At 37.5% G+C, this 18,763-nt stretch overlaps 1 protein-coding gene across 10 annotated transcripts in view; it reads left to right on the top strand.

Moving 5' to 3' along the window:
* The window catches only part of RNF19A (ring finger protein 19A, RBR E3 ubiquitin protein ligase), a 63,075-nt gene that overhangs the window by 28,701 nt on the left and 15,611 nt on the right, over positions 1 to 18,763 (top strand). For 9 of the 10 annotated variants that reach the window (XM_074885490.1, XM_074885437.1, XM_074885463.1 and 6 more), the window contains 2 exons: positions 9,999 to 10,753; positions 16,753 to 16,961. In XM_074885490.1, the coding sequence (XP_074741591.1) occupies positions 10,137 to 10,753; positions 16,753 to 16,961 (826 nt within the window). In that variant the 5' untranslated portion in view covers positions 9,999 to 10,136. Of the gene's footprint in view, positions 1 to 7,592; positions 7,611 to 9,998; positions 10,754 to 16,752; positions 16,962 to 18,763 lie in introns of those variants that run through there. The other variant, XM_074885507.1, reaches the window with a different exon arrangement.

The following is an 18,763-nucleotide window of genomic DNA, read 5'->3' as shown; positions in this document are numbered from 1 at the left end:
TGGTAAGGTAACACTGTCTAACCTGATCTCACTGGAAGAATTTAAAACTTACTAACTTGCTCACTTTTCATTACTTTAGTTAGCTTACTCTGTAAATTTCATCCAAAGTGTATCTCTGTATCCATTTTGTTAAGAAAACTGGTAAAACAGTACCAGAGGATTAAAAAGTAATCTATTAATAGTTTCCAGTGCTTCTCATTTTGAGGCAAAGCTATTTCAAGTTCAGTGTGTGTTGTTTTGTTTTTTGGTGGTTTTTTTTCTTTTCCCCCCCTCACCCTGAAAGTAGAGGTTAGTTACACCAGAGAAAAAATAGAGCTGGAAGATGCTGTCAGTCAGATGGTCAATAATATCTTTCCTCAGTGCAAGACAGAAACCTCTGGCTCTTGCCGAGTTTAAAAATCAATAGGAGCCAGGAACTGAGATCTGTTACCCCTTATACATTCCCCCAAGCTGCTGTGTCTCTGATAGGCTGTTCACATCCTGTCTGTGTGCTCTCTCTGGAACTCCTGCTCTTGGTGTCAGATCCCTCTGCTACAATATTTGTCCCACCTTACATCTTGGTACATTTTATTTGCTTTGTTTTTATAGTAGGGCAAACTTTAAAGCCTGCTCGAAAACAAAAGCTTGGCAGAATTCAGTGTGTTGCCATTACTGTTTGGTTGGGCAGAATTACAGACCTGAAATTACATCTGTGTATTCTGGAAATTTGTTAGTCTTGGTTATTTTCATTTTGGAGCAGTTTTTCTGTAGGAATGATCTCAGCATTTAGGAGTGTTGCAATGTTTTCCATTTGCAGGACTGGTGACACTGCAAGAAACAAAACTTTCTGGTTTTATTTCACTGGTGTACATATTTACTCCAATTATTTTGCAGTGTATAGTTTAGAATAAGAAGCAGCTGCAGGAAATTCTGAGGGGTATCATTCAGCAGTAAAGAGTAAAGTCAAAACTAGGGAATACTTGCTTCCAACTAAAATAAATATATAGCTAAAAAAATCTGAAAATTTGTTTTGGGATTATTTTACTATTGCGGTTTCCAGATAAGTTACTTTGTTTCATTTATGCTTTTGTTAAGACTGTGTTGATGAAGTATCTGGATCTGTTCATACAGTATAAGCATTCTCAGAATTCAGAATTAAGTTCCTTAGTTCTTTTATATTGACTGCTCTTACAGATGACTGGGATTTTAAAAGCAGAATTTACAGTATACTTTTACTTTAGGGATGGGCAAGAGTTTGGGTTTATGGGAATTTTTATTTGTCTCAAGCAGGTCAAACAGTCATTTGTCAATCTTTTGAATGATTTGTTCATACAGGCTAATTTTCAGCTGATGGTCAGAAAGTGCTTAGTTTAATCTAACTGTATTAATACTTTCATTTAAAACTTTTTTGGTGCATAGGCAGCTTGTGCATTTTTTTAATTCCTTAGTGTTGCTTCCACTTTGCTGACCACTAGCTATTCAGATGTTTTAGAACATTACTTCAATATATATAGATAAATAAATCTCTGCACAGTATTCAGAAGTGAAAATACATGTCCACCATTGCCCAAATACACTACTTATGCAAGAAAAAAATTGTGCTGGTGTGAAGATTTTAATGATTAAAGGATTAAAATAGTTACAAATTCTGGTAATGTTTTGTTTCATTCTTCTGTTTTCATTCTTCCCCCCCCACCCCCACCCCAGTGTTTCCAAGACTCTGGTTTCTGTTGGCTGAATTTGGTGTACATTTTCTTACAGTAATGCACCACAGTGCATAGGATGAGCTTTCGACACAGCGAGTGCATGATTGAAATAAGACTGCTCTGCTGATTTAGATAAGGAAAAATTGATCCTGTTAGCCTTATTTGCAACAGATGTAGGCCTGGAGATTCACAAATAGAAGGCATCTCTCCACTAAGGACTTATCTTTGGTCAACCGTTGCACTCAATATACCCATATTTAATGCTGCTGGGCTGGAAAATTAATGTTTTTAGAATTTAAGGAATTCTTGTCTGTTTGTAATTTGTTAGCAAAAGTACAGTGTGGGCCCTTAAGAGAGGCTTCATCTTACCATGGCTGACCTTCCTTATGAAAGTGCTGATGAAATCTTTTACTGAACATTTGAATTGTAGAGGAAAAGATGTTTCTCTTCCAAGCAGTTTTGTTTGATTATGGTGTGTTCCGTTGTGGTTTGAAAGGATGGTGATGAAAAAAAACCCACCCAAACCAGACTGAGGGGAGGTGCTTTAAGTGCACTCTCTTCTTTACATGCATTATCTGCAAGAGGAACAGTTTTGCTGGAGTTGGCAATCAGTTGTTCAGAGACTTTCAGAATGAGTTGAGCAACTTGCAAGACTTCCTTTCCTAATAGCAGCTGTCATGGACACATGATACAGGATGTATTGCACATAAATTTCTAAGGAAGAAGCATAACTTTTTTTTTTTCAATAAGCTGTTGAAGATTTTTCTAGCTGTCAGGATTGGTTTGTCATGTGCCACATACCATTGTGAATTCTAAAACAGAACATTGTATATCAGTTAACTTTTGGCAATTCTGCAGTGTGTACTCTGCAGGCTTCTGTGTATTTTAAATACTGTCAGTCTTTTGATTTTAATGCCTGGTCAGTCTGACTGTCTCAGGCTTTGAGCCCAAGCGGGTTCATAGTCTGTCTGTTTGCTTCATTGTTTTACAAACAATATTGCTTTATTCTGTAAATGAAAATAGAATTTCCAGATAATTGACACAGGACTTGAAGGAAAAACAAAGTGCAATCAGAATAAACTGGGACATGGTAACAGTGCAGTATGTAGATTTTTAAAACAGATTAAAATATCTCTGTCTCACTTTCTCTTAAATTCTTGTATAATGGTATCCATGAATATCAGGGGTTTTTTATAACATGATTTAGAATACAGACAATTAATCTGGACATAACATTGATTAGAGAAACGGTAACGTTTTACTTCAATGTTTGTTGAAAGGTGCTTTACAAATAAATAGCAGTCTTGTTCTTGCTTCAGTGAACATCTCAGTTGAAGTGCAGATTAACAGCTGAAAAGAAAAGCTTGCATGTGATGAGGGAATTGCTCAAACCTCTTGTCTACTTTTGGTATCTAGTAATAGCCTTTAATTTTAACAAGGCATTACACAGTGTCTCTAAACTGATCCTAATTATTAGAAGACTTGCCTAAAGTAAACTGACTTAGCATTATAGAAACTCCCATATGTTAAACCAAATCTTTTTGCTCCTGGAAGATCCCTTGTTTCTCACTTGGTGCTGATCTAGTGGCCTATGTGTGTCAAGCTGACTCCTCCCAGAGGGTTTAACTTCCTGGGAGTTTAGGGATAAGGGCCCTACTCTGTTCTGCTTACCAGTTCCATGCTGATATGGGCATGTGCCAGATCTTGTCAGCACCTTTCACAAGCTCCGGTGTGAAATTAGCAAGTGAATGCTTGGTATGGTACTTGCAGGCAGTTCAACTCCCAGTCTTTCAATTTGCATAAATTAAAAAAGCAAAATTATTTCAACGATGCTTTTCTTCTGTTGTTTAAAGATGATACCTAAGGCTTGAGACTTGACATGGCAGATTTCTAAAAGTTTTGAAAAATTTGTCTTTGATCAGTTGTGGATTTGGGAGTCCTATTTTTGAAATAACGGCCTCTGTACAGCTATCAATAGTCCATCGTACAGCTATCAATAGTCCATCGTACAGCTATCAATAGTCCATCGTACAGCATAAAGAAATGAGAGCCTGATTAACTAAAAGATCAAGTAATTTTCACTCTGAAAAAGATTTAGTAGTAGTAGAAGCAACTCTGGTAACGTTCATAACGAATGGTCTTCATGCTTTAAGAGAAGCATTCACATATGTGGCTCCTAGAGCAAAGTAGGACAGGAACGTTAAAGGTATCTTCCTACAAAAGTGTCAGATAGATAAGAATTACTTTTTGCTTGGATAGATGTGAAATGTAAACTACCACACCGGCGCCCTCTTTCAAAAGAGAAAAGCCATAATGAAGTAAAATTAACATGAGTATATTTTAAAAATAGTTTTATATGGCTCAGTTTGAGTTACAAATTATTTAAGTCACTTGACTTTACATTTTTACATCTTGGCTTTCTGTAACAAATCACTGTAAATGTTTGATAAGTAACTGTGGGTCTGGGTTTGTTTTAGAAGCTTGACAAATCTTCTGATACAAATTTGTTAACTTTCTTTTATAGAATAAACTTTTCAGTTTAATTCAGATAGTATCAACACTTTGATTTCACCTTTTATTAGCAATCAAAATTAGAAGACATTGAAAAACCCAACACAAATTAAATTTAAATATCTTTACAATCTTCTAAACATTAAATGGAAAAAATGTTACTATTATTAATTTTAGTTTTTGAGGGGAAATATATTGGAGGAGTCAGTCATAAGTGCATTCTACTAATTGTTGCAATTAAGCATTTCACCTATGCTGCATTATGTTACCATTAAAGGATTTTATTTTTCAACCTAGTGCATATAAAGGTTCTGCCAAAACCTTTGTTGTTTCAACATAATTTCCACTTGTTTACTTTCAAGTTGCAAAGTATTGATTCAGCTTGTAGTAAATCATCTGTGATTAAACCCAGTAACAGTCCTGGCATGCTCTGACACTGTGGGCATTGACGTGAGTATGGTGGATTTTTTTAATGGGACATGGTGCTACAGAAGCACATAGCTGTTGAAATTGTAAGCTCTTTCAGACTGTTCCTCACTGTTTTAACTCTTAGTGATGCCAGATTTTTAGTTGAACCTGGGGCATGTGTAAAGTGAGTAGGTGTATATTCCTTTAGAAATCCTCAGGCAAAAGGGCTTGGTTTTCCCCACCAATTTTAAAACTATTGTGGAATGAATTGACATTTAAAGAATGCCCATTGTAATTTGATTGCTGTTTAATCCCGCGTATTGGTATTTAGTTTAATAGCTTAAGCATTTGCATATTTTTGTTTTATGTTTTATTCCACTGTTTTTACAGTACTTACTACATGGAGTAAATGAAAAGGAAAACATGTTTTTGATGCTTCTTTTAGATGTTTAGAGATACCTCTATGTTAAGAACATCATAGCTTAGAAATTCCAGGATACTCTGTGATTGACAGGAGGTGCTCATTGGAAGAGGGAGTCAGAAATGTGTTTCAGATCTGTGATGCATTGTTGGTGGATGAACTTCAAGCTCTGGGGTTTTTTGTTGCAGCTCTCTAAGCTGGAGCAGTGAGTGCATCTCAGCAGCCACAGAGTATAGATGTTGGGAATTCTAGCTGTCAGAGAAGGAAGCTGTTAGTAGTCAGTTCTAATCAAGAAATAGTTTTCAGTATGCTAACACAAAGTTGGTGCTTGGTTAAATTGCCAGGAGGAGCAAATGCTTAAAATGAAGAGTGTTCATTTGCAACAGGAAAAATCTAAATTTGCCATTTAAGCAGCAATGACATGAGGGAATGTTTAAGGGTTTTATTGAGGATGTAGCTACATCTATGTTTATGGTGGTTTTTCTCCTTTCCTACACAAATGTTTAAGCCTGCTTTCATTTTGCAAATGGGTGTGAAGCTGCCTGTCATAGATTCATAGAATGGTTTGGGTTGGAAGGGACCTTAAAGATCATCTAGTTCCATCCCCCCTGCCTTGGGCAGGGACACCTTCCACTAAACTCAAAGCCCCATCCAACCTGACCTTGAACACTTCCAGGGAGGGGGCATCCACAACTTCTCTGGGCAACCTGTCCGGTGTCTCACCACCCTCACAGTGAAGAATTTCTTCCTTACATTGTCCTGATGGCAGACTCCCTTATTTGTTGCTCCTGTGCACCATGTTGAACGTGTAATGGAAGAGCGAGCAGCATGTTGAGCTTGTGCCTGTTTGGAGGACAGTCAGGAGCATGAGGGGGTTAGTCTCCTCCAGCAGCTGGCTTACAGAAGTAGGGCTTTATCGGTCTTTTCTTGCAATATCAGTAGGGTTATACTTAACTGCCTTAGTGCATTTCCTAGAAGTTTTGAAATTGGTAAGATGAGACAAGCATAGGTTATGTCATAGAGCCATACTAGAAGATATTTTTCACACCAGTCATCTCTGAGTTGAAAACTTCTTCCTTTGCAAGATTATTCCCATTTCCTTTCCCTCCCCCTCCTTTATATGGTCAGCAATAGCATTTACTTAAAGCAGCATGTCCAAAAAGAATTATAGAAAGAAATTAACTGGATGTTAGTTAGGCTTCAGCAGCAGTTTAGAAAGGATTACTGAAGGAACAGATAGCAGTTAAGGACTGAGCTTTACGTGAGTTACATCTGTAAATGTCACTTGTGCTTTTGGAAATCTTCAAATGACAAGGTGTGTTTGTGCTGTGGCAACTGGTGTTTTGTGGTAGTCTGTGGCGCGAGGAGAATGCAAAGCACGGCTGGAATTTGGATTTGTGGTAGGGCTTTAGGCATGGCAGGAAGCCAGAAACATGTTTTTTCTGTAGTCAGTAAGTGCTTTTGAGGAAATGTTGAGAACAGTGGTGAACTTACATTTTTAGGAGTTATACTCTGTGTGTGGTTTTTCTATCCCTTCACTGTTGCCCATATTAATTTCTTCTGTATGTTGACAGAGTTTATGCTGGTCAGTGAGACTGGTGCAGAACTTGCAATGGATGTTGCCTCTCAAAATCAGATTGTTATTACCGTAATTGTGTGTCTCGGCTTATCTCAAGTCTTTTAATTTCAGAGTTTTATTTTTCACACAGCATATCTCCTTCATGTGGACTCATTGTTATGGAATAATACCGGCGTTGTGTTCTCTGGCTGTACAGAATCAAATACTTTTTCCTTCTTTTTGTCAGCAAAAACACACAGATGCTGTGTGGGGTTGGGCAACATGAGAACTGGCCCGTGCTCCAGATTGCGCTAGTAATGCTTTTATGATTTTGTACAGCTCTGATCATTATTAGCATTGTAACATTTGTCTTCATTTTTTCCTGTAATAAATCATCTGCTGAATCTTTTCACTTCAGCAAAGTCATCCTTGAACGTCACTAAAATGGCAATCCAAAATTACTATATAAGGAAGAGTATGGCTTTTAAAACTAGCTTTATACATTTAAATCTGGAGAGCGTAATTGATGATTGTCTGAAATAACTGGCAACTTCTCTATTCAAAAATCCTGACAAAGTTTAAGCATTTTCTTTAGAAGAGCAATCTGCTATTTCTGAGAGACTGCTTATCAGATTCCATTACGCAAAGAAAACTATAGGACATACTGATCTCTTTCTCTAGAGCATGGGAGAATCTTTGTTTATTTAAAGAAAAAAAAGTACAACTGGTTCATCACCGGAGCTGCTATTTCTTGATTTTGTACATCTGTTGGAACTGCCAAAAATGCTGTAATACGCATTCTTTCCTCTCCAGAGAAATGGAGGAGGGGAAGACTTGTAGTCATAGGCTTGGCTGTGTTACTGTGTTTACTTCCTACCTTTTTTATTTTGGTTTTTCTCTTTAAAAAAACCCCACCTTGCCTGAAATGAGTGCTTTGATTTGCTGTTCATGTTGTTCATGGAATCTCCTAGCTTGGGGATGATGGCTCTTTCCACTGCCATGGTAGTATCTGTGTGAACATACAAATGTTAGTAAGTATATAGTTATAATAATGCTTTCAAGGTTATTCTTGCACTTCTAGACATATAAACTTAATTTTGTCAGCCATAGGCTATAGGATTTGTGTGTCTGTAGTATATTTCAGATGCTGTCTACCACCTGTGTCTACCCATGATATAACATCATGCTAAGATTCTGGAGAGAAGGATCTTCCTTTCTGTCATCGTTCTTGAGCAGTTTCTTCAGTTTCACCTTTTTTCTTTAGATAAGGGAATATTTACCTCACTTAATGAGAAACAGTGGCTATAAAACTATTAAATTTGTTTTGGGAACAGGTAAAGCATCAAAGATTCCTTTTGACTACGTTTCAGGCTGAAAATACTCCCTTAGGAGAGAAGGAAGAGTATGTTCTTGAAATAGGCTTTATTTTAGATCCTGGGAATAAAATAAGATTTTTTTTTTTATTTAATCTTACCTCACAGAGGTAAGACTTTCCTTTATTAGGGGGAAAAAAAAGGGAAAAAAGTGATAATTAAGCATTTGAAAAAATAGAATAGTGGCTTTTAAATTTCTTCTTAAAAAACCAAAACAACAATGAAGAAGTGTAGTGGCCTAAGACATTAGACCTCTTTTTAGCAAAACCAGGAGCTGTGAGGGGGTTCTTCTTGTTGATTTTTTTTTTTAGTGGGTTTTTTCATTCTAAATCCTGAACTTGAGGAAGGTAGTATTCTTGTGGGGTGCTACTGTAATGGATGATAGTATAAATTGAGTAGTGTTGACTTGGCTACCTGCTAGTATGTATATAATATCCAGCTACAGTAGTCTGAAGAGGGCCCAGCGATGGGTTTGTTGCACACATTGCTCTGGCAAGCTGCACAGCCCATGGGCTATTTCTGTGTTTCCTCTTTGGAGAGGGATTCCTGTTGCTGCTGCTGATCGGTCTTCCTCTGAAACTTCCTAGTCTTGACCCAGTCATCTGAGTGATCCCATCCTGTCCTGGAGACGTACAGCACACAGTTGTTTTTTGGCCAGTCTCTAGCTGGTGTGCAGACTGCCTGGGCTCTGATAAATAGAGGCATTCACTTCAGTGTTGGTTTTTCACCTCCCTTCGTCTTCTTTATACCAAGATATGTAAGTTAGAAATTTTATTTTTGTATCTTCATCAGTGGCACTCTACATCCCTTTGTTTCTACATTCTGACTTAATTTTTTAGTTTTCTGATTCAGTTTCTGATTTGATCATCCTATGGTAAAATCGTAGAAACTCTGTGCATCTCTTTCTGGGAGGTAAGTTGGGAAACACTGAGGAAAGAAATGGTGCCAGCAGTAGTTGCATCCAAATATGCAACACTGATGTCACATAAAAAGTGCCTCCTCATTCTTCTATTACAGAAGCAGTTCACTGAGAGTTAGAAAAAATCCTCTTGTACAGTCAAGCTTACAAGAAGTGGGAATATTTGCATGTTTGGGGGAAGTTAGTGGTTTTGGTTGGAGGTGATCTGCTACTTCTTGTAGCAGTCTCCTCTGTCAGAGGAAAATAGGAAGAAACCTTTCTTTCTCCTCTTGGAGCCAGTGAGTTAAGCAGCAGGGAACAGGAAATCCTTGCTGTCATCTTCTACATAGGGAATAATTGAAGCTTGATATGTGATGGGAATCTGGATTTTGGGCTTTTTTAAAAATAAAAATCAGCATGATGAAAAATTCAAATGTTGTCACCTTAACTCTAGTCTTTGCTTGAATTGCAATATGGAAGTTGAAGGGCAAGACAGTGTTGGCTGTCACTCACTCTGCAGCTCTGCTTCCTGAAATATTCAGGTGCCTTTCGTTATAAATATGCATCTGCATACCTCTCTGAGGACCCTTAGGTTTTGAGAATATTTTGAGTTGTTTAGCCACAGTGACTTAATTTCTGCTGGCAGTCTAAATGGATTCAAAACACGCACAACGATCTTCTGTTTCTTTTAATTAACTATATTGGGTTTGTACGACTATCGCATGTGCGGAAAATGTAAGGTAGAGAAAACAGAAGAGTTTCCAATGCTGTAAGCCTGTTACTACACTTTACAGAAGAACTTGTTATACATTTACTTAGTTGTCAGCTTGGGTTTTGGTAATTTCTACACATGTGTGCACACACACCACTCCCCTTTACGCAGCAGGGGAGTAAAGATGCTGTTCTCGGCACTGCTTAAGTGTTACAAAGATATTCCTTGACCACAGGGAAATTTCAGGCTTGTTAAGTTGAGAAGGATGTAGAGGATAGAAAAAGCTGACAAAAGAAGTATTGGGTCAGATGATGAGGAGAAGATGGTAGTAATATGAATAACAGGTCATTAGAGTGCTGTGATCTTTCAGAAGCAAAAGTGATGGATGTGATTCTAATCTTATCTTTTTTTTCATCTTTCCTCCTAATATAGGGAATTCCTCTGAAGAGTTTGCTGGAAGCAGATACATGTGAATTTTTTGCATGAAGACTCTCAATCTGGATTACATAATAATATGCCTGTATCCTCTGACTCTGTTATTTTGATCCTTAAAAATGATTAGGGTTGTATATGAAATTTAACCCATTTCTGATGAGTGATCTAGACATGAGTTTACATCGGCAAATGGGCTCTGATCGGGACCTCCAGTCTTCTGCCTCCTCTGTGAGCTTGCCATCAGTTAAAAAGGCACCAAAGAAAAGAAGAATTTCGTTGGGCTCTCTCTTTCGTAGAAAAAAAGACACAAAACGCAAGTCTAGGGATTTAAATGGAGGTGTTGATGGAATTGCAAGTATTGAAAGTATTCACTCAGAAATGTGTACAGACAAGAACTCTATTTTCTCCACGTGTACCTCTTCTGATAACGGAACAACCTCTAGCAGCAAACCAAGTGGAGACTTCATGGAATGCCCCTTGTGCCTTTTGCGGCACTCCAAGGACAGGTTCCCAGAGATAATGACTTGTCACCATAGATCTTGTGTGGATTGCTTGCGTCAGTATCTCCGGATAGAAATCTCCGAGAGCAGAGTTAATATTAGCTGTCCAGAATGCTCAGAACGATTTAATCCTCATGATATTCGTTTGATATTAAATGATGACATCTTGATGGAAAAATACGAAGAGTTTATGCTTAGGCGATGGCTGGTTGCGGATCCTGATTGTAGGTGGTGCCCAGCTCCAGATTGTGGGTATGTATTTTTTCCTAATATCTGAAAACAAGTGACAGCATAAATTGATAATGTTCACAGCATTATGCTTTTTGAAAAGTTAATTGCTTTACTTTAGCATTTTGTTACGTGTTACATGAGTAGGTAGCAGGCAGAATTCTCTTGGAAAAAACCAAATAACAAATCAAAACAAATGAAAACCAAAGCAATAGCAACAAGAAAAAAACCCCAAACCACAACCCACCTTCCAAAATAAAACCCTTCCTCAAACAGGATTTTTTTTTTCTGCACAGAAGAAATTTCAGCAATGTCATGAAACTTACTGATTGGTGGTTGCTATGTATCTACAGCAGGCAAAAAAAATTTAGATGTTGCACTGCCAAGGCAACAGTGAAGAGCTCAGTCTAAAGAGAACTGAAAACTTGGTGATTGTACTTTTAACTTAGTCCATTTGTTAAACCGCAGTGGGTATTTTGGGCTTTTTTAATGGTGAAAAATGATTGAAGGTTTGGTTTTTTTTCAATAAAAAGGCTTCCCCAGCTTCAGATATTTTCCATCTTGTGGCTGGTTGAGACATCACTTGTTGCCTGTCAACAGGATTCTGATTTAAGATAATAATCAGCTTGTTCCTGCTTATTATCTGAGGAATGTAATGTTTTATCATTGCTTTGATACTTACAGCTCTGAAACCATTCTGAATTCTGACATGAGTAGGCTGAATTCTGCTGAGCAGCTCGTCACAGCTTTTCTGCTGTTGATGTCTCATAATGCCATTCTTCAGCAAGTTGCTTTTTTAGAGATTGTTTGTGTTAACATAATGTCTAAAGGTTATAGCCATGACTGCAGTCTGGATGTGCAGTGCACACTAAAAATCAAGAGATGACATCTGTTTCAAAGCCTCACAGATGAGTGGTAAGTAGAAGAAAAGAATGTTGAAAGAGAACGAGCAAAATAGGACTGACTTGGTAGCTTAAATATTCCAGTATTAATGTTCAGGAGGTTAATGTTTAGGAGGCTTTTAAATTTAAATGATATATTAAGAAACATATTGGAAATAAAGTACAAAAGCAAAATTTTAAATTAAGCAATTTGCTAATGTGGGTCAAAAGCAGGGACTGGAAAGGTGATAGTGTTTTAGGTCCTCTGGTCCAAAGGAGATGGCATTACTGTGGTATAGTTTGAGCAGAGAATGAAAAATTACTTGAGAGATGGATTGGTTGCATGGGCTTGTAACAAACTTATGTGGACAAAACCAGTACAGCTTGCTCTTAATATTTCAATACTGCAAAAGAAAACAACCACTAGAAGGCATTATTTGATAGGCAGAAGTATGCGTTGCTCAAGTTTCCCTTAGTTTTCATGTTCTGGACAAGGTGTTGTTACTCAAGGTAAGGGGAAGCATGTAACAACTGTTAAACCATGTTTCAGTGATGCAGATACTTTATTAGTGCTTCAGTAAGTCAGCTAAGGCAGATTTATTTAATGGAGACTTTTCACCGTGCTTATTTTTTGTGCCTCAGTTTTCTCATGTCTTAAGAAAAAATCCTAAGAATCTTAAAATGGTCAGAAACTGTAATGATAATTGCTATAGACAATACCATTATAAAAATAAAAAGTGGGTCTTCAGTGCAAAGCTAAAGTTCTGTGCAATTGTGTGGGACCACAGCAATGTGTTGGTATATAGCAAATATTTATATTGTTGCTCTAGAACTGCCTGCTGGATGCTGCTTAATCTGAGAGTGGAATTCTGTGGAAAACACAGTATATTGCCAGGCAGCTAAACTATGCCAATGTTTGTGAGGGGAACAAACTAGTCCTATATGGGCAACCTTAACTGTACCTTTGATAACACAACTTTTTCCTAATATATTTCATGTGGTAGGGAAATGCTTCACAGTGATAGATGGATTCTGGTTTTAATGCACAAATAGTACCCCCTCACTGAATTCTCATTACTAGTTTAAAATCAGATGAAGTTGGTTACTTGGATACCTCTCAGCAGGATCATTCTTTGTCGTTGTCATCCTAAAGAAATGAGCGCATGTGATCATGTTTTCTTTTTCCCATCCTTCTGATTGCTTTTGAAACCTTTAGCACCTTCAAATATGTTGGGCAGAGGGGGTTAAGGGTTCAGCATAAGTTAATCAAAGAAGTTTCGGGAAAAAAACATAATAATTGAGCAAAAGAAAGAGCATCAATAATGCCTCCAGCAAGAGAAATACCTGCATATGAATCCTATGGTTACCTCTTTGTAATTTGGCCTTCAAGGCAGCTACGGCAGCACTGCCTGGCAGGTCAGTATGTGCCTAGCTGGGAGCCTGCTGCAACACTGCTCTCACCTTGCTCATAGCCTGGGTAGCTGGGAGAAATCACCCAGAGGGGAGGTGGAGAGGAGAAGTGGGAGCAGTATGGAAAGTGAAAACAGGGATTTAATGTCTTTGTGGAGCATAGAAGGAAGATGGAGGAAGGAACTGTACAGGTGTGAGGTTTAGGGAAGCAAACACTACTCACTTTCACTGAACAGCCTATGCTAACAAACATTGTTTAAAGATGAGGTATCATGTACAATACCCACAAACTTCACATCAGCAGACACTAGTTTTAACAATGACATGATACAATAGTAGTCGCAGTTTCTAATTGCTTTGGCAACTGTAATCAACTTGTACAATATGCAGTTAAAATTGAGGGCTTTTTCTTCCCCTCATCGGTTTTTGATATGTAGTAGTGGCAGAATGCATTAGGGTTGTGACGGTAGCTAATCTGATTTTAGCATGGACCAAATATTTCATGAAGGAGCTGGATGGAATGCACTTACTCAAATTTGCAATTAATCCCAAAGTAAGAGAGGTGCAATAACTTCAGAGGGTAGCATTATTTCCTAAAGTTGTCTTTAAAATTCAAAGTAAGTACTGTAATAAATAGGAAATAAATGCAAAGTAGAGCATTTGGGTAGGAAAATACTGCACAAATAGGTAGAAGAAAGAACTGAGTGGATGATGAGTGACTGCTTCAACTCTCCTCAGCATGGATGAAACATCCCATGTAATATTGTTTCAGGGTTTGGGCATCACTCTTGGACAAAGACTGGACCAGATAAAGAGCAAATAATTATAAAAACTTTGATCCCTGAGGGGGGAAAAAAAAATGAGGAAGGAAAAAAGAGGAGGGAAGCTGGGTCAGTCTGTTATAATGGTTTTTTTTTCCTACATCGTGGGCCTCCGTGTTCTCAACAAAGAATAGTTAAGAAATAAGTATCTCTTTCAGCTGTCTTTCAGTCTATTTGGGGTAAAAAAGAAGCCATAGAGATGGCAAAACTGGAACCAAACAGATCGTGAAACAAAGTTAACTGCAGTATTAAGTGTGTTACTACTTCTTTTGTCCCAGTGGAGAACTACTTATGATTCTCCCAGCAAGAGAGCTATGGATTAGTTTGGAGGAGAACCTCTGTTGCTGTAGCTATGCCCTGGAGGAGCAGCCTGGTAGCTGTGGTGTCTCTAGCACTGAAGCAGTCTAATGCCAGAAACGGTCTGTACCCCTGGCATCATGGTCTTTCTGAACCTGGGCTACTTCATCCTCAGCTTTTACTGCAAGCTCAAATGCATTCTGGCTGTTGTTGTCACCTGAAATACATGTAAAAGTCTGGACCAGCTGCAACCTACCTGCAGTGGCTTAGTTGGGGACACTAGCAAATAGGTGATCCTTCCCTGGGGAAGGAGCATGGGTAAAAGGAAACCTCTTGGGCTTTGTTCCAGACTAATTTTTTGAGATTCTGTTTCTCCATACCAGCTTTCCAATGTAATTTTAACAAGCCTTAGTGAATCATTATTCCAAATGTGTTCTGTCTTTTCTTCTGTCTGAATTATTTAATGGTTTTTCTCTGAGATTGTCTTGCTGACATTATTAGAAGAGAGCAGCGATTCCTAGATTTTCTTATCTTTGTCAGGCAAAAAGCAGATTGGGCAAAAGACTACAAATTCTTCATTCCTCTTCTCACTATACATCCTTTTTTCAATTAATTGCTCTTTGCTTCTCATTTTTGTTTTGCTCGTTATTACTTTGGTTGTTTGTCCCTTCTCTCAGCCTAACAGGAACTTTTAGCTTTCACATCACCTGTAAAAGGAATACAGAATGTTGAAATTGAACCTGTAATCTTGTACATTTGAACTAAGATTTGCTCTGGTCTAAAAAGTTACTTTCTAAAGGTATGCCAATACATCAGTCCCAAATGGGGAGTGCTTTCAGGGATGTGCCCATTCTTTATTAGCAATGTGAGGCAGGGTATAAATTGATACGTCATTCTGTGGCCTACACTTGAGATTCTTTGATGTAACATTAGTGAGTCTTGGATGTGTCCCTGTATGTTGAAGAAGCATTTGGATCAGAGTCTCTTTGTGTACATACAAAGCAATTATCTCTTCAGTTGCTGTAAGTGGGAAAATAGAGCCGATTAGCTTGGCAACAATATAGAAGAGTCTAACAATTACTGAAACAAATTTTTACTTGGAAAGTAAGCAATCTTTGAAAACAGACAAGCATACATCTCATTTTTATTTGTAACTGCATCATTTGTAAACTAAAGGTTGAAAATTCCTATTTGTTTGAAGAACTTGTGGGAAGGGTGGGAACCTCAAATATGCTGTTTGAAAACACTAAGGAAAGGGGTAGGATTTGCATTAACTTTGCAGAGCTTCAGACCTAGCTACTGTAAAATTAAAATAGCTAAATTTTCAGATAAATATGAGTGGGAATAATTTCTTTAGTATCATTACTGATAAAGAATATTTTGAGTTAATTTATGCAACTGCTATAAATTAGGCAGGGGATAAAAATAAACAAGTAGTCTTCTAAAACAAAATTATCTTCATTTGAACAACCATAACTTTAAGCCCTGCTGCATTTATAAATCTGTTGAAGCCTACTCAGGGGGACTGTTCACATGAATAAAACTGTACATCAGTTTTAAGTGTTCATACCAGTGAACCTAGCATTATTTTCTATGTAAAAGAAAGCTATTGCATAAAATCATTGAAAAAATTATAATGGGTAGGAATTAAGGCACATATGTGTGTGTATATATTTAGTATTAATATGAACTATACTACATATTGTATTTTTATCATGTGAACTTTAAAATGCAAATCTGATAGAGGAACTGATTTATGGCAACAACTCTGTCATTTTATAGAATTGTTGATGTAGTGTCTCATTACAAAATAGTGTAACACAGTTTTGTAAGTCTCAGCATTTTTGGAGGTTTTTGCTCTATAATATTGTCAGAGCAAAGGTGATAATGAGGTCCTGAACTCATCAATTTCTGCATTTACAGTTTGAAATGTGTTTTAAAAAGTTGTCAAAAAAATGAAATTGTCTTAATTGAGAAACCAAAATCCTTACTTATGAAATACTTGTTGTTTTGGCATTTTAAAATATAAAGAGTAAAAAACCATTTGTTTAGCTAGTGATATTCATGATAAAAGGCAGCCAGTGAAATACTAAAATGTCATGCAGTACCAAGTCATATGCTTTTATAGTAATAGATTACACTACAGGTCACTTAGTAGGGATCTCAAATTATAGAAAGGGTCAGGCTTAGACATGCCTGTAGTGACAGGGACACTTTTGAAACAGTTACTCTTTCTAGTTATTTAAATACTTTTTTTTTTGTTTTATTGTCCTGCTGTTCTAAACTGTGGTTGCTTTGTGACCATAAACCTTACAGTACTGCATTCAGCCTTAAATGCAGTATGTTTCAGTACTGCATGAAGTTATTAAGGTAGGGTAGAGCAAAGTGTTACACTGATTGTAGTATTTCTGTACAGTCTTGATCTAATGCAATAATGATAGAATTGTGGAAAGAGGTAGCAAGGAACCTGTGCTGACCACCTAATGTCAGCTCCTGTTGTCCACTGACTTTGTACCTGCTCCAGCTGCTCTGGCAGCTGTCTCGTCTTCTTTGGTCTATGGATAGGACTGTTTTTAATAACAAAATTCTCTCTTGTCCCTCTTCATTGTTCAAGATATGCTGTGATTGCTTTTGGATGTGCCAGCTGTCCCAAACTTACATGTGGACGAGAAGGCTGTGGAACTGAGTTTTGCTACCACTGTAAGCAGATTTGGCATCCAAACCAGACCTGCGATGCTGCTCGCCAGGAGAGAGCTCAAAGTCTGCGCCTGAGAACAATTCGTTCTTCATCTATTAGTTACAGCCAGGAATCTGGAGCAGCAGGTATTCATCATTAGGTTACTGTGTCTGTAAAACATCTTTTTAGTACATTTGCACAATTAACTCCAAAAAGGAAAGAACTGAATAGTAGTATGGTAGATACTAGCTGCTTTGTCTTTGTTTTTCAGAAACATAAAATACACAATTTTAAGTTTGACATTTGAATTTTAAATGTTATAATTTGAAGTACTCTGTGACCACAGCACCTGACTTCAATCTTACAGGGTTGTCAGCATTTCAAATGCTTTCTTTGTAACTGAAGAATGTGGAGTCAAAGGAACTTGCTCCAAAGTATTCTCTGTTTGGCAGGCTGACTTCATTAGTTGTATCACTTACACACTTGGAACACTTATTTTATTCACTCTAGGTGAAATTTCACAAGACTGATAATAATAAAAGCTGTTGAAAATCAGTGGTTTTGATATGTATTTTTTGCTTTCAAAAGAGATTATTAGTCTGATGCCAGCTCTGATGTTTGACATGTGTTTTTTAGTACTAATTTCTGTTTTTCAATAAAATGCTCATCTGTGTTGGCTACTAGAAAGCAAACAATTCCATCTTCTTAAAATGGGACTTGTTTGTAACCCCCCAGAAAAGAGGATAAACTATTCAGAGTAGTATTTTGCAGAGCAAGAGTCCAGTTTGCTGTTGTGGTGAAACTCTGATCTATTTGGCAGCTTTTGTGTCTGCCTGACCAAACAAGGTAAATACTTGGGGCAAAGAGTCTCTCTTGCACCATGAATGTAGTTAGAGCTGTCATTCCCCAGTACAGCCCTAAACTTGGGAGTTTCTAATTTGTTGTTTGTGCTGGCTCATTTTAACAAGGCACTCCATCTTGTCCTAAAATTGCCATCTTGCTCTAGTCTTCAAATAAATTTTAAAATAAAACTTTATTTAAATTAGCGTGCCAGCTCCTTTCCTTGCCCTTTCAATCATTCCCAGCACGAACAGCAGTAGCTATGCCATACCCGTGCTGTAAGAACTTGCTCAGTTTAGTTACTGCCCTGTAGGTTGTGCATCTTTTCCCACCTTGGAATAGCTAGTGCGTCATTTCAGCTGCTCATTGTCCTTTTGCACTGGAGTTGGTAGAGGTACTGTTTCTGCTAGTTCTACACCTCTTTGGATATTCTTTATACCAACTATAACCCCTCTTTTCCCTTTGTCCTACCTAGTAGCACAGAGGCAGCATAAACTTGGACTTCTGCATTAGGAGCTGCAAGTTATTTCTGCTGCTGTGAGTAAATAGCTTGTCCCAAAGTGCAGATGCTAACCAGTAATGTGAAGGAACGAAGATCACAACTGTGGTTGTGTCAGTATACAAGTATTTCACTGTTGCTCAATGCCCCCTTGTTTGTTAATGATAGAGCTAGTCACTTAACCACATTTTTCAATATTTGACTTAGGAACAAGGAGAGCCTCCAGAATTTTCTTTTTGCTACAATATTTTTTCTAGGGAGTAAGTAAATATTAAGCAGGGCTCTGAAAAGGACTCAAGTAAGTTGGTGATACCAGAGAAATGCACTTAATGTGGAAGGGGAGATGGGTTTAAGATAAGAAGAAATAACAGAGTGAAGACTGAGTATTCAAGTAAAAGATTCATAACAGCATGAAATGTAAAAGAGGATTATATTTAAAGAGCCCATATTAGCAGTCCTGTATTAACATACATATTTAATGTCCAACTCTAATATATATTGCATTAAGCTTAGAAAATCCTTGAAGAGAGTGTATGCATTAACTATTCCGTTACTTGAATATGATCTAATATGCCTTGTTTTCATTAGTTTTACTTGGTCCAAGGTTTA

Source organism: Strix uralensis, chromosome 1 (assembly GCF_047716275.1).
Source record: "Strix uralensis isolate ZFMK-TIS-50842 chromosome 1, bStrUra1, whole genome shotgun sequence".
Classification (NCBI taxonomy): domain Eukaryota; kingdom Metazoa; phylum Chordata; class Aves; order Strigiformes; family Strigidae; genus Strix; species Strix uralensis.
This window is presented reverse-complemented; position numbering and strand designations above follow the sequence as displayed.